This window comes from Rhizophagus irregularis, chromosome 4 (genome assembly GCF_026210795.1).
Source record: "Rhizophagus irregularis chromosome 4, complete sequence".
Lineage (NCBI taxonomy): Eukaryota > Fungi > Glomeromycota > Glomeromycetes > Glomerales > Glomeraceae > Rhizophagus > Rhizophagus irregularis.
Genome location: NC_089432.1, coordinates 500,001 through 516,607, shown reverse-complemented (window position 1 = coordinate 516,607; position 16,607 = coordinate 500,001). Strand labels below are relative to the sequence as shown.

General features: G+C 27.9%; 3 protein-coding genes across 3 annotated transcripts; 2 read left to right on the top strand and 1 right to left on the bottom strand.

The window, feature by feature from the left end:
- Window positions 1-4,457: 4,457 nt before the first annotated feature.
- OCT59_023487 (uncharacterized protein) lies at window positions 4,458-4,823 on the bottom strand (the record flags this gene model as incomplete). The annotated part of the gene is made up of 1 exon (XM_025310581.1): window positions 4,458-4,823. The coding sequence occupies one exon, from the start codon at window positions 4,821-4,823 to the stop codon at window positions 4,458-4,460; it is 366 nt and encodes a 121-aa protein (XP_025180850.1).
- A 2,248-nt stretch (window positions 4,824-7,071) lies between these two features.
- OCT59_023486 (uncharacterized protein) lies at window positions 7,072-7,433 on the top strand (the record flags this gene model as incomplete). The annotated part of the gene is made up of 2 exons (XM_066134723.1): window positions 7,072-7,084; window positions 7,156-7,433. 2 exons carry the CDS (start codon window positions 7,072-7,074, stop codon window positions 7,431-7,433), a joined length of 291 nt encoding a protein of 96 aa, XP_065990819.1.
- A 6,718-nt stretch (window positions 7,434-14,151) lies between these two features.
- Window positions 14,152-15,781, top strand: OCT59_023485 (uncharacterized protein; the record flags this gene model as incomplete). Its single annotated transcript, XM_066134722.1, has 5 exons — window positions 14,152-14,661; window positions 14,730-14,781; window positions 15,313-15,591; window positions 15,659-15,703; window positions 15,768-15,781. 5 exons carry the CDS (start codon window positions 14,152-14,154, stop codon window positions 15,779-15,781), a joined length of 900 nt encoding a protein of 299 aa, XP_065990818.1.
- Window positions 15,782-16,607: the final 826 nt, after the last annotated feature.

The following is a 16,607-nucleotide window of genomic DNA, read 5'->3' as shown; positions in this document are numbered from 1 at the left end:
TGTTATATAAATTCCTATATTACTATATTATTACATATAAAATTACATACTAAAGTTAAATAAACATACAAAAATTCTAGATACTGTACTATCAGACAAAATGCCGCAGTTTATTTTTAAAATAACTAAGTGTAACCCGTCGCGTTGCGCCGGGGTTGACACTTGTCCATCAAGTAAGAGAGTAATAATAACACACTTATATTTTATTTGCCATGCAGTGTGAATAGTTACTATTATTATGATGGGATTAATAGGGAATAAATGTAATAAATTACACAATTTATATGATTATACAAATAACAATGAATTATGTGAAGTGTTATGCAGTAGTATATGAAATATTATTATTTGCAAATTTTATTTATCACAAATGTTGCGGTACTGTAAATTTACAAATTCATTACATTGTTACAAAAAAAAATTTTTTTTTTATCTTAAAAATTCCATTGTAGCATTAAAAAAAATTACATCCTCTAGAAAAAAAATATCTCACTAATTAATATGAAAAAAAAATTCCCCAGAAAAGTTAATTATAACGATCATTGTTACAAAAATTGAATAAATAAGTAATTATGCTAGTATATTAGGCCATACAAACTTGATTTTATGGTTTTCATAATATAAAAATTTCATCAATAACCCGGCAACCCGGCTTTTAATTTTTTTTTTCAAAAATTTTATATGCGAAATTTTTTTTCAATTTTTAAAAAATTCTCACCCGGCATAGTAATAATATAAAAAATTTTTTTTTAAGACTTAACAAAACTGACCCGGCCGGACTATGAAAACCATTTTTACCACTTTGTGTCGCCTTATTGAGCTTGATACAAAAAAATAATATTAATAATAAGAATCAGGAAAAAATGCAATTGTAGTGGCGTCGCAACATTGATCTGATCACTGATCCAAACCTAAATGGTGAAAGAATGTATTCGGGGAAAAAAAAAATGATAAAAATTCGAAAAAAATAAAAATGAAAAAAAAATAAAAATGAAAAAAAAATTTGTGGGAAGAAACAAAGAGAAAAATCGGGTTGAAAAAAGAAACCGAAAAGGAAAAAGAAAGAAAAAATAAAAAAAAATTCGAAAGAAAAAGAAAAAAAAATTTGAGGGAAAAGAAAAAATATAAAGAAAGAAATCGGTTTTAAAAAAAAATTAAGTACCGAAAAAAATTCTGAAAAAAAAGACAATAATTTGGTCCAAAAAGACCGAAAAAATAATGTCTTAAAAGATTATTAAAACACTAAAAGATTTGTTGGTTGCCGATCGTACTAAAATAGAAAAGCTTGATTTGAAATGTATTTATATAATCAGCAAATCAATACCAAAGATGGGGGATCAGCATCTTAAAATGGAAATCACTCAAAAACTAATCTTATGTTAACGTTAAGTTAACGTTAACCTATCATGACATGTCAATCATTTCAAGTCATAACAATAACGTGACGCGCCACCCACCCACCCATAGGGTGATATTGCACTTATATAGAATGATCTTTCTTGCTTAAAAATTATGGGATAAAATTTTTAGCAAATCATGTCAAAACTGAATAATTTTTTTGTTAGCCAAAAATGATCAACAACCGGATGACAAATATTAATATTATGTAAATAAACAATTTGTTTGTATTACTTATTTAAATATAGATACATTTTTTTTTTATTTTGAACCAAAAAATAAACAATAATCAAATGGTAAATTTTCATTATCGTCGTCATTACATTATCGTTATAATTAAAGTTGCCTGCCGAAATTAGGGAGTTTCGGCATGTCAAAATTGTCAAAACTATTTTGACATGTCAAAATTGTCGAAACCTAAAAATATTACGTTTCACGTAATAACTCGGCGTCCAATGATCGTAGAAAGATGCACCATAGCTCGTTGGAATCGTCTCATAACGACGAGTCGAATGGTGGTTAGATCGTCTTTCTACGATCACTGGATGCCGAGATATTGAGCGAAACGTCAAAAATCGGCATTTTGTATTTTACGATACTGCGCCATTTGACGTTTCACTTAATATGTCGGCATCCAATGATCGTAGAAAGATGCACCATAGCTCGTTGGAATCGTCTCATAACGACGAGTCGAATGGTGGTTAGATCGTCTTTCTACGATCACTGGATGCCGAGATATTGAGCGAAACGTCAAAAATCGGCATTTTGTATTTTGCGCTACTGCGCCGTTTGACGTTTCGTCTATTATCTCGGCATCCAATGATCGTAGAAAGATGATTTAACCACTATTCGAATCGTCGTTATGAGACGATTCCAACGAGCTATGGTGCATCTTTCTACGATCATTGGACGCCGAGTTATTAAGTGAAACGTCAAATGGCGCAGTATCGTAAAATACAAAATGCCGATTTTTGACGTTTCGCTCAATATCTCGGCATCCAGTGATCGTAGAAAGACGATCTAACCACCATTCGACTCGTCGTTATGAGACGATTCCAACGAGCTATGGCGCATCTTTCTACGATCATTGGATGCCGAGTTATTACGTGAAACGTAATATTTTTAGGTTTCGACAATTTTGACATGTCGAAACTATTTCGGCATTTCGGCATTTCTACAGGTTTTAGTTTCGACATTTCGACAATAGCCTGTAGAGTTTTGGCAGGCAACTTTAGTTATAATGCTATCATGAAAATTTTTTCAGGGTAGTAATTCTAAAAATGATTAACAATCGGATAATATAATTGTTGTTTTATTATAATGTTATCATAAAATTTTTTTTTCTCAACAATTGGATGATAAAATTTAAATAAATGTTATATCAAGTAATTTTTTATTTTGAAACAAAACAATAAACAACAACCAAATGGTAAAATTTCATTATCATTGTCTTATTAGTATTATGATGTTCAATTATCGTAATTTTTCCAGAACTAAAAATGATCAACAATCGGATAGTAGAATTGTTTTATTACAATGTAATCGTGAAAAATTTTTTTCCAGAGCCATAATTCCAAAAATGATGATAGTAAATTTTAAATGATGCTTTATCAAGTAATAAACAATCTTTCTGTATTATTATTTAAAGTTAATCACATATTCTGATATATATATTTTTTTATTTTTGAACCAAAAAATAAACAACAATCAAGATAATTAACCTTAAAATGATTAACAAGTGAAATAACTAAGCCAAAAATGATTAACAAGCAAAATAAACCGAAAATGATCATCCTTTACCAAATGAGAAAAAAATTATGTTAATAGCTAGTTAAGAGTAATTTTCTCAATTTTTTTATAGATATGTTAAATATAATCAAAAATTTTGCAAATAAAGTGAAAGTTATGGTTTGGCTAGAAAAACCCGGCGAGCGAAGCGAGCCAAATGAAATTGCATCATCATAATAAATCACATGAATATTTAATACACAATCACATGATCTACCAGTAATTTTTCCACCAGTTAAAATTTAGAAATTCTCTTTAAATCTTAAAAACTATTTATCATAATTATGATACTGTATGGTAGTATAAATCAACTTAATTAAAAAAAAAGTCAGAATTATTACAGTTCTAATTATACTATGACTATAGCTCCCTGCCATGTTTAATGTTAACTTGTTTAATAGAAAAAAAATAATAATAATTTTTCGGTTTTGGAAAAAAAAACCAAATCTAAACGGGAAAGAATGAAAAAAAAGAGGAGAAAAACGAAAAATTTTAAAAAAAAAAAAAGAAAAATGTTTCGAAAGAGAAAAGAAGAAATTTGAAAAAAAAAGAAAGAACCATTTGTGCAAGAATATTTCTTCGGGCTATATTTCATTGATCTGCATTATTGTTTACGTAATGGATAATAAAACATGCCTATAATTTTATTTGCCATTAGAATTTTTTGAATTTTTTTTTCAAATTTAATTAATATACAAAAATTAGAATTATGTAATAGCACAAGGGCCAATCTAAATTAAGGAATCATTTATTGTAACTTTTGATATCTAGTATTTTTATCAAAAATAGATTTAATTTTTATTTTTTTTTTTTTACAATTAGTAACCGTTTATTTATTTAAATAATCACACAAAAAGAGCAAATTACATAAATGTTAAAACACTTAGAAAGCAAATTAAAACTAATCTACCCTCTATAACTAAAGGATTCGTACAAAAAAAAAAAATTTTTAAGATCCAACTAAATTGTTTATAAATCTAAAAATTATTGTTTATCTACGCTTACTAATTAAACTAATTTTACGATGTTTTTTGGATTTTTAAGATTTTCTAAATTGAGAAACTTTTACTAAAAAATTTTCTTAAAAGAAAAGCTAACGCTAAACAAAAAAAATTAAAATTTTGTTACATTTAAAAAGAAAAAACGCAATAACTACACTTTTGATGGAAATACCAAACAATCCATCGTTTGTAACGGCAAAAGTCAGGCGTTGTCCTCCGAAGAATCTTCTTAAAATTTGTTAAAATTTTCAGGACAAATTTGTTTATTCGCTATCGGAATCTTCCCTTCGTCCCTGTGTTTTCAGTTGTCACCACGCGCTTTTTGTTTTCGTTAATCTTGTCTTTATCTTCTTCTTTCTTCTTCCCTTTTTCATTTGGCAAGCTTGGTATCTTGCTAACTTTGTCTAATCTATTACTAAAATTGTTATTCAAGCTATCCAACTCTTCATGTTCTTCTTCAGTTCTTGGTATTGTTGATATGGGATCAGATTGAGCGTCAACAAATTCATCTTTTCGTTTTGTTTGCGTTGGCACTTTAAATCTATTTATCCCAAATCTTTTTTTATAAGTACCATCTTTACCAATCAACTCATCTTGACTTTTCATTTGAAGTCCTTTCCCCAAATCATCATCCATTGTGGACTTGTAAATTGCCTTCAATAAATCACACTCGTTGTTAAAGTAAATCAAAATATATTTGATCTTGTCTATTTGATTACTTTGACAAAATGTCCACCTAAAACTTTATTGTATTCTTTAATAACTTCATAATCTCTTTTCTCCGATTCTTCTTTATTTAACTTTTTATACGCTTGCCATTCATATCTTCTTTTAATCGCTGATGCACTTAATTTGGCGTCAACATCCTAAAAAAGTACGTCCGATCGTTCTTTGTTAGAGCAATATTTGATCCTCCTTTTAAGAAAATTTCATCCATTTCTTTTGTTAAGCGGATCCTTGTTCTGACCGTTCTGTATAGATTTAATTCTATATAATTATTTTTTAAGCAAATGATAGTCATGATACCCAGAAATTTTTTTTTAAAAAAAAATCTTTTTTAATGCTACATATTTACGTATTTGTAAGTATATTTGTGAGTATAACAGCAGGATTCTTAATTTATAATAATCATTTATTATAGTATCGTCAAATTTCTGAGGACATAAAAAAATTACTATTGAATGTAATTATATTAGTATACTGATTTTTGCACACCATATATAAGTTTTATTAAGTTTTATTTGTGAAAATATTCAATTCATACCAATTTGTCTACCAATTTCATTGAAGAACATGCCGATAAAAATGTTGCGTATGTTTAGTATACTATAAAACACAGTGAAATTCGACAAACTTTTTCAAGAATTTGGAAAACGTGACTGCTATTTATTGATGCAGATCAGTGCATCGGAAAAAATGACCCGAAAAAAATTCATTTTTTTTATTGAGACTTCTACGTTTGGTTATATATCCCAAGTTACACATGCAATATGATAATATAATAAACTAACTCTAATAAACTATAAAAGATAATTTCTTAGATTCTAGATTAAAAATGCGATAGTTTCCCCTCATTATATCTAATAAATCATTAGTTAAAATAACTTTTTCACCATAAAAAAAAGGCAAAAGAATCGTAAGAAAATTATGTATGGAATTACGTGGGGTCGAATAATTCTCTGAAAAGTATTCGCTTCTTAATTAAGATTTCGAAGGCACAGGGAAAATATTATAAATGAGTATCTCATTGATGGAACCAATAAAATTACGTTACCCAAAATTATAACCAACTTAAAATAACATACAAGAAATAGTAGTTTAACGCCAATTACGGGCGTTACGTCATTCCGGACCGCAGTAAATAAAATACTTAAAAATTTTATAACACTTAAACTAAATATAATACTGCGCCTTATATTTTCGCAACCCGATTTTTAACAAAGCAACCCATAATTTCAGCTAAATTCATAATTCTAGGTCAATTTTTTTATACGTAATTTAACAAATTCCGAATTAGGAATTTTTATGTCGATCACAATGATCACGTGACAATGGTTCAAAAAATATGAACCCGAATCATTGTTGGAAACCGAATTTACAACCGGGTTTGTGCAACCGGTTCAAACTCCAGTTTCTTCGCCGGAATGGCTTTTGCAAAATGACCTTCGGTAAAATTTCTATTCGGGAAAATGGCATTTTCGGTTAAACATCCCTTCGGCGAAATTTGCTTCAGCAAAATGGGCTTCTGTGAATTGGACTTCAGCGAAAAGTCCGGATACTCCTAACAGCCTAACCCTAATTCGTTTCATATTTATGATTATGTGTATAAAACGTCTAAAAAAGCACCATTTTGTCCGATTTATGGACATTTATTACATGAGCACAAATATACATTTCGTTTTTACTGTTATCACTTTTTTAAACCGTTTTTGGTAAGATTTCTGGTCATATTAACTGGAACATATTTTATTAATGTTTTTAAATTCGGAAACACTTTTAAGGGTCAATACTAATAGACATGGTTATATTATAGATATGGAAAAAAATACGCTAAACACGATATTTGTTTTCGGAATGTACAAAAATAAATTGGTTTTAATAAATGCGTTCGTGATAATATGATGACTTGGGATTATTTTTTTCTGAAAGGGATTCATAGCTCTTGGCAGAAAATCATTGAAAATCTAGGTTTTGAAATTATATATAACCACTGCCACCAAAATTTAATCAACTTACTATGCTTAGAAAAGAAGCAGATTGAAACTTTAAACTCCCAAATTGACAACTACCTAAAATACTACTCCCTCAGGTCTATCGAACAACATTAACTAAGATGAAACTTCAAAACTTCCTTCTTACTGTCCTTTCCATGTGTTTCTATATAATGGACATACAAGGTGAATCATTAGAAAAGAAAATGGAGAACATATTGAATGTAAGGACTTTAACTTTTTGGTTTAATGTATAGCATATAGTGCCACCACGTATATGGGTACGTTTCTCTGCAGATGTAGAATTTGGATAGAGGATTCAAATGGTTTACGCATAGCCGGTGACGATGGCTACCGTGATTGTGGTGAGGGTAACTATCTAACTATTGATTTTCAGGACCAAACGTACACGGTTCATGCTAAAGTTGATGGTAGTTTCGAGCAACAGAAAGTACGAGGACCTTTTAATGAAAATACCTGTTATAGTATACATGGCAGTGTTGATAAATGGAAATTTGATCAAAAATCTTGTTAATCGTTTATTTGGACATTATCTCAGTATGTTGAATTTGTGAACCAATTAAATCTGTTTCTCTAGTTATTATTTTCTAGAAATATGACATCATTAATAATTAATACAAAAAATTTTTAATTTTTCGGAAAATTATTTACCAAAATAATGTAATGTAATTCAAAACTATATTCAAATTACTCATTATAATAACTTTCATATTTTATTATTATTATTTGCGAAAAACATAACTATATTTACCAATTCGGTAATACTTTTTATAATAAAATTATTATTTAACTATTAAACATTTTTTTCCGAACTAATCTGTTATAATACGATTCCATGATCCACATTCTTGTAAATTTCTAAACTAGTAAGGATTCCCTTATAGGTGATTGGAGATACTCCTCCGCCGACAAAAACTAATTTTTTAAGGCCCCGTAAAAAAAGTCGATTTATTTTTAATATTCCATCTTTTTTTTCCATAAAAGGCTCGGAATTAATAACCTTATATCACGGATCAATTTTCCGTGAATAAATCCGCGAAAGGCCCATTTTTACGGAGTTTTTACAGAAATAACGAATAAAATATTTTATAGGGATAACGGAGGAGGCAAGGAAGGAATTACAAGATAAATATCAGACGCAGTATAAGAACCTATTTTTCTAAGTATTATACAAATGAATTTATCTTACATTTGTAACTTTTAACTATGTTTCGTGTTGACATGTCATAATTGTCACAAAATACATGTTACACCAATAGAATGGTTATTTTGCATAGCAACCGATCAAGTGAACAGAGAAAATATAAAGACAAACTGACGTAATTATAATTATATATACAATAATTTTAATATATTTTTTAATTACTTCTTACAAATAAAAATAATAATAGATAAATAAAATTTAAAATATTCTTTGACTAAAATATTAACATATATTTGCTATAAAATTAAAATATAAAAGAAATTGTTTAAAAAGAAATTTATTTAAAATATGTATGATAATATTTTTTCCTTTTCGATTCCTGTTTATATAAACGAAGTCTCTACGCAAAGTACATAACCTAAAAATGAAGTTTATTTTTTAGAAAATGAGATAATTGAGAATATAATGTACATTTAAGATTATCTTTTATTTTATTTATTATAATTTACCTTTTTTAGATCCTCTTTTACCACTTTGGAGGTGATCTCACCATTCGATTCTTTGTATGAGTGAAGTTTAGCTCTATTAGTAACTAAATGAGCATAATATACCGGAGGCACCTATTTAAATATAATACCATTATTATTATTTGTTGAATACAATGGTAAAAGATGCAATTTAAAATCTTACCAAAGATACTGCACGCGTACAACGCACATATAAATAACAGAGATTATAAGATAACGTTTGTAGGCTAAATTATTAATGATATATTAGTTATGTATCTCAATTAATTATTAATAGATAGATTAAATTGACTGACCTATTTGCATCAAATCCGTTTTTGTCATATAAAACGTGATAATGGGTCGGTCGAGATGTCCCCAATAATCCAGGGTGACTTAATAAATCTGATAAGGATTTAACTTATTAAAGAAATGCTACAAATTTACATATTGACGCAATAAATTTAATTACTTACAAAAATCGAATTCAAATGGATGTGTAATACCCTCTTCGACAACGGTACCAGGAAGACAATTTCCCGATTTAAAATCGCTATTTTGCTTTTCCATTGGGAAAAAACGGGTGTGATGCCTCTTCTGTACCACAATAAACGTGATAGTTGGTTTATAATCAGCTCCAAGAGCTTGACATGCACCTATGGTAATTATAATTGGCCGAAAGTAAACCAAATAAATTAATTAAACGCATGAATAAATCTAGGAATGATATAAAATAAGTACTTCTAATCGCATTTAATTCATTCTTTAACACATGATTAAATTGGCCTTCTGAAACTCCGTCTCGGTAAAATATAATTCTTCTGGGTTTGTGTCCACAAGACTGATAAAACACTTTTAACAATTCTTTAACCATATTTCCCAAATCTACTATTATTTCGTAACGCCTGGTTTGAACTCTAATTGTCGCTGCATAACGTGATGCCTTAGAGTCTATAGAACCGCAAAGGGCAGCGTAAGATGGACTTTCTTTATCACCTAAAAAAGATGCAAGAAACATAAATATATTAAAAAAATACTTTGTGTAAAAAAAAATATATATATATATAGTTACCAGGTGCAGGATGAGATACGTCTGCACCTATCAAAATAGTGGGTTCATCATCTACAAACTTAATATGTTTGGAAAGTAGGGATGAATTCATTCCTCCAAGTTTAACATTTATTTTTAGGCAAACATTAGCACAATATTGTACTTTCGGGTCTTTCAAGTATTCCCTTTGGATGCATTGTGTTGGGACACCGATAATTGTGTCACTAACACGTTTAATTTCAGCATATAACTCTTGTCCCTTGCTTGGGAGAATACAAAGAATAAGTTGTGGTTTAGATTTCGCCGCATTACCAGCATTTATCCAGGCTAGTTTTAATGATTGCTCAATATTTCCTTGAGGATTTGCATGCATTATGGGAGGTTTCTTAGTTATTATATTCTGTTAAAGATAGACAGATGATTAAAAAGAAACTTTAATGGTTCGGGGTTTAATATCATTTAACTTACCATTCCCGTATTATGACACGTATTAGTAAATTCTACCAAGAATTTTTCAATAACAGGTTTAGGTAAAGTATCTTCATCTAAAAAGGCCAAAACTGACCAAGAACCAAGGGTAGCACCCATTGCTAATGTTTTATCTCGTAAGTTCCATACTCCATTTTTAGGCTCGACACGAAATTGCCTTGTTGATTGGCGGTACTCAATTGTTGGGGTGGGAAGAATCCTAGCGTTCACCTGAAGATAAATTTCGCGTTATTGAAGATCCAATTATTATCAAAATATAATTTATTCTTTCCTATGGTGCAAAATCATATTTAAACCTACCACAGCCATTTCGTCTGATATACTCATTCCGAATTGTTGAAGGTGTTCATTTTCTCGATAATTTAATAATTTAAGGCCATCCTGAATCTTATTTGCCCGATTGGACGGATTCTGACGAGTAAAGTTCATCATTACATCTGTTTGTTCTTTATTCAATTTTCGCATATATCGTTGTTCCTGTAAATATGAAATAATTTAAATTTCTTACATTATATGATATCGTCGAATGAATATATAATTTACCGGGACTATATCACACACTTCCATTGGAAGATAAACGTTTCCTCTCACGACAACGCAAGGAAGAGATGGATATGATAAGCGTATATTGTAAGCATTTTGAAAATAAGTTTTTACATCGATTTCGCTACCGTCACCTCTATCAAACGTAGTGTGAGAAGCTGGAGTTGGAGTTAAACCTTCAACCTTAAATTTTCGTCCAGTTCCCGTTCTATGATTATCCTTTATTTTAAGTCCTCTTATAAAATCCTCAACTTTGTGACGGTCATTTGTTGAAAGGCCTCTACGTAGTTCATTGAGGGTTCTAATATTTTTTAATAACTTTACAACTATATCAATAAGTGGACCACTTTCATAAAAAGCGGTAGCACTTAAGTCTACATTTATCATCATTCTTCCACTCATCGTAGGACGTGCTGATTGATAATACCCCTGGTAAGCTTCCAAACCTCCGCCAAGAGATTTTTTTACTTGCGGATTATAAAATGATCTACGTACAGTAGGAAATTTTGCAGAAATCTTGTGACTGATAATAATGTCCATTCCCGTTATTGCTTGTTACATAAATAAGATTATAATCCATTGTTGAGATTAGATTTGATCATTAAGGAAAGATAATGAAGTAAAAAATGAATTACCCATTAGGCAATTATTTGTCATATCGCCTCTTGCATTTAAAAATTGGAATAAATCCCTTACAACAATATCTCTAGTTTTTTTTATTCTAATTCTGAAACTTTGAGGTGGTCGTGTCCTACTCACGGGCGTACCTTCTTCCTCTAATTCCACCTAATTATGATAATTAAACTTAATAAATTTTTTTCTTAATTTCAAGAAAGAAAAAAAAAAATGATATGTTACGTCAAAACTATCGGATTCAAATCGCAATGGCTTATGTGCAAACATATTCGCTCTTCCTACCAACATTTTCAATTAGTTAGTATCTTTTAAAGTACAAACGTATATTTAGAAATCATGCTGCTGTTTAAGAAAAGGATTATGTAAACCAATTTTTGATATCTTGTTGAAGTTATAAAATTACATAGTAATATTATGATTTGTTTTATTCAATATTTGATATTGGTAAACGAAAATTTTTTTTTTCGTTATTGAATACATACCATCAAATACCGGTCTTGCATCCCTAAGAACTCCATATCGATTTTGTTCCACAAAACGATCAAATACCTTCCTATTTAATCGCTGAGGGACCTTAGGTATTGTCGTTACATCGTAATGTGAAAAATCTTCTCTTTGCATCCTAGTAACTTCAAAGAAATTTGCTCGAACTCTTATACGTTTTCCTTCATCACCAATACCTGGTCTTTTTACGAGCTGAAAATCGAGTTCTTCCATATTATAAAGTTAATGAAGAGAATTCTTTTTTTGTTATTTAGGATAAATAAAAATATTAAAAGAGAACGAAATTTAGGTTGCGTATAAGAAAAAAAAATTTTTTTTTTTTTTTTTTAGCAGCTGGATAATTGGTTCTTTATATATAATTTTGGAATTTGTTGTGAACGAGTGAATGATTAACTTGAAAATATGCATTTATTATATTTATTATGTAAGATTTCCCAGAGCTGGAATATTTTTCTTTCTTTTTTTTTTTGTGCGTGTGAAAATGTGATCTATGAATTATCAAGTTAAATCATATTTGAACTTGCATTTATTAGACTCATGAGAAATATTGTCATTGTTTCTAATTTGATAAAAACTTTTTTTTTTATTATAAAAAGAATCAACATTGACCGGATCTAATTTGTAATTGTAAAATACTCTTTTTAAACTTCAATACATTTTTTTTTTAACAAAAACAAAAATATTAATTTGGTAGGTTAAACAAAATGTTAAATGACTGAATATCCATTTCGATATAAAAATTACAAATGTAAATCATATGGGCGATTTGATGTGTAGTCCACACATATGTGATCAGCATAAATAAAAAATTGGGACTTAAATAAATGATCTACAATTACGTAAGTCAATGATTAATACGGTTAGGTGTACATCTTTATACAATAACAAGGTGTCACAAGATGGTTACATATGTACAGTAAGGGGGGATGACAAAATAATAACAAAAAACTCCATATTTGTATAATAATAAAAATAAACAACGTTCTGTCGTTCTGTTCTTTGTTTATAGAAGTAAATTATATGTAGCATATTTGAATTTTTAAATGAAAAGAAGCTATTGTTTATAAATTAACTATAATGAAAAGCAACGCAAATAAGTTCATTTTACTTCACCTTTTTAATACAATAATATCATAGAAAGAATTCTATTACAGTAATTAATTAGACCGACGTACTTTACAACATATGACATGACTACTCAGAAATTAAAACATTTAATGACTCACTTTCCGGTATAAATGGTTCCATTCTTTTTACTTCAGTTTGATTAAATTTTGCTTCATTTTTACCTCTAAAATGACCAACCGCCGAAAATTAAATGAATCTTTTTAAAGGTCTTAATTTCATAAACAATCTTCGTGAACCTTTTTTCAAAATCATAAATTGCGTAACTTGGTCACGTGACTAATATTTATTTTTAACCACTAGTATGTAAAAAAATTAATAAGTATGAAGTTTTATAAAATTATTTAATAAAATAAAATCCGTTCACTGTTTAGATAATTAAAAGAATTTAAATTTGGTAAAATATAGTTCAAAAAACTTAACCTTCAATATAAATTTTTGAAAACAGAACGTTAACGTTAATATTGTTTGATTTCACATTTTAAGAAATGCAAAAAAGTCAGGTTAAACAATCATTATTTATGAATTTAAATAAAAAAAAATTTATTAAATTTATTATAAATAAGTTAAATTAATGCATATAAAAATATTATATAAATATCTGTAATTTAAAAATTTAACAAAAAGATTAAAAAAGGAAAATTGTATTCATTATTCCAAATTATTTTAAACAATTCCAAAATTTCAAAATATTTAACTTCTAAAATGGATTGATTGATTGAATATGATAAATTTGAAAAAATCACTAGTTGAAAATGTTTAATATCATATGACTGTTACTTAACCATGATATATGAGTGTTAATCTATTTGCATACTTATATAAACCATATTGTTCAGTTTATAATAATATTCTCATTTATTTACTACATAACAATTTTTGTTTTTTTTTTTTTTTTGAGAAATTTCGATAGTCAAAATTAAATCATTATATCGCGTAAAAGTTTAGCCTTTTAATCACATAATACTTAGTTGCTTTCTATATTTAGTTAATCATTTTATTTATATTATTCATTTTATTTCCAAAATTGAATAAATTTAATTGCCGATCAGGATTATTGTGTTTCCTCCGTGTATTTTAACTAGCCTTTTTTTCATAATTTTATTGCCGATCTTGAAATCATTCAACATAAAATAACGTTTCACCATTTTTTTTATTCCTTTTTTCAATTTACTTTGTGATTTTACATACGAATTAATAACATATTTTTTGTTTAACTGTTAAATTATTTATTATGGGTGAAATTAAACTAAGTGATGATGTATTTGAACAAATAAAAGACTTCAACTATTGGAAATTGACTAAAGAACAAGAATCGTTAATTGATGAACTAATAATAGACAAAGGATTAAATGAACGATATAAAAATTATGGGGTATGTAAAAATTGTAAGAAGATTAATGCTAGATCTTTCTGCCAGCCATGTGTTTCATGTGTTTCTAAACGTTTTCAACAAAATTTCAAAAATTGGACAAGTGGAAATCATGTCGTTGATGAGTTTATTCAAAAAGTACAATTAAAAGCTGAGACTATATACCATACCATAGAGTGGATTGAATATGATAAATTTGAAGATGTTGAATATTTAGCAAAAGGGGGATTTGGAACTACTTTTAAAGCAGTTTGGAAAGATGGTCCTATATGGAGATGTAACGATAATCAATGGAAAAGAGTTGGTGAAACAAAAGTTGCTTTAAAATGTTTACATAACTCACAAGGTATTACGACAGAATTCTTAAAAGAAGTAAGTTATTTTCATTAAATTTAAATTAGCCTTTATAAATGTTAAACTAACTATAATTTTCTTTTAAGGTTGAATCAAACATTTTAGTATGTAATTCTGATTGGATAGTTCGTTGTTTTGGTATTACCAAAGATCCAAAAACAAATAATTTTATGATGGTAATGGATTTAATGAATGGTGGTTTAAGACAACATTTGAATAACAACTTCATTTCACTGGATTGGGAAAAAAAGTTGTGGAATTTACTTAATATTGCACTTGGTCTTAGTGATATTCATGAGAAAGGATTAATCCATCATGATTTCCATTGTGGAAATATATTAAGCAATTTTGATAATCGGGCTCATATTACTGATTTGGGATTAAGTCAACCGGCAAACGTCAAATCCTCTCAAAATAATAATAAAAAAATATATGGAGTATTACCTTATGTAGCTCCGGAAGTTTTAAGAGGAAAAGAATATACTCAAAAAAGCGATATTTATGGATTTGGAATCATTGCATATGAAATTTGTACAGGTTTCCCTCCTTATTATGATATAGCTCATGATGAATTCTTAGCAATGAAAATTTGTAAGGGGTTGAGGCCAAAGTCTAATTATAAAATTCCTCAATTGATTTTTGACATTATTAATCAATGTTGGGATGCAGACCCTTTAAAACGACCTAATGCAGTTGAATTACGTAATTTATTTTCGAATTTACGGAAAGATATTTATGACAATAAAATGGATTCTGTAATTTATGGGCAAGTTAAAGAAGCAGATGATATTAATAAAAAGTTATCTTTTTCATCACCTTTAATATCTACTGGTACTATATCATATACGACACATCCTCAAGCAGTTTACACAAGTAGACTTTTAGATTTTAAAAATCTTCCAGAACCAAAAAATGCCGATAATAATAATGATTTAATAGAATATTCAGGTAAATATATATAACATGCTATAATAATTTAAATTTATTTTACAATGCTAACAATTAATATTTATAGATTCCTTGAAAATAGATTTTACTAAACTTGATATTAATTCTAAAGGTAATCACTTTTACATGTGATTTTTGATCTATTGAATTTCAATTAAATTATTTTTTTATTATAGATGAAAGTAATTAAACTCAAATTAACAGTTAAAGTATAAAAGATATCATATTTATGCATATGTAATTATTTATTTTATTTGCGTTTTTATTTTACAATTGGAGATTGAAAGAATTATTTATGATTTAAATTTAACAAATCTATATAAATTTTCTAAATTTAATGGTCTTCTAGATTGGAGTTCTGCACAAAAATCCATATTTGTAACCCAGCCCAGTCCGCAACCAGAATTACTTTTCGTTAAAAAAGAATCTTCACATTTATTTGTTAAAAAAAAATCATTATATTTATTGTTATAAAAAAACCTTTATATTTATTTATTTAAATTTTGTATTTACTTATTAAAAAAATTTTTTGTACTGTATTTACTTGTTGATAAAATTTTCGTAATAAAATTACTATTTTCATTTATTAAAAAAAATTATCTAAATTTATTTACTAAAAAACTATCTACAGAATGATATTTATATGATTTATTATCTACGAAATAAAAATTGAAAAACAAATAAAAAAAAGGTTAATTTCTTTTTCTTTATTTATCGAGATAGTATTTGATAGTATTTGCGGATAAAAAAATGATATCCGGATATCCGAGAAAAATAATTATCCGGATACCGCAGTTTCTATCCTCCGAATAGAGAATATTCAAAAAAAAAAAAACATTTTAGATTTTCTACACACGACTAATATATGGATCCTATATTAGTGATGATTCTGATATAGAATTACAGAATGTTTTCCTAAAGACCTACTTGACAATATTCCAGATGATAATGATAGTGACTACAATGGCGAAGATAATCTTTAAGAATTTAAATCAATATTAAATTTACCTTTGGAA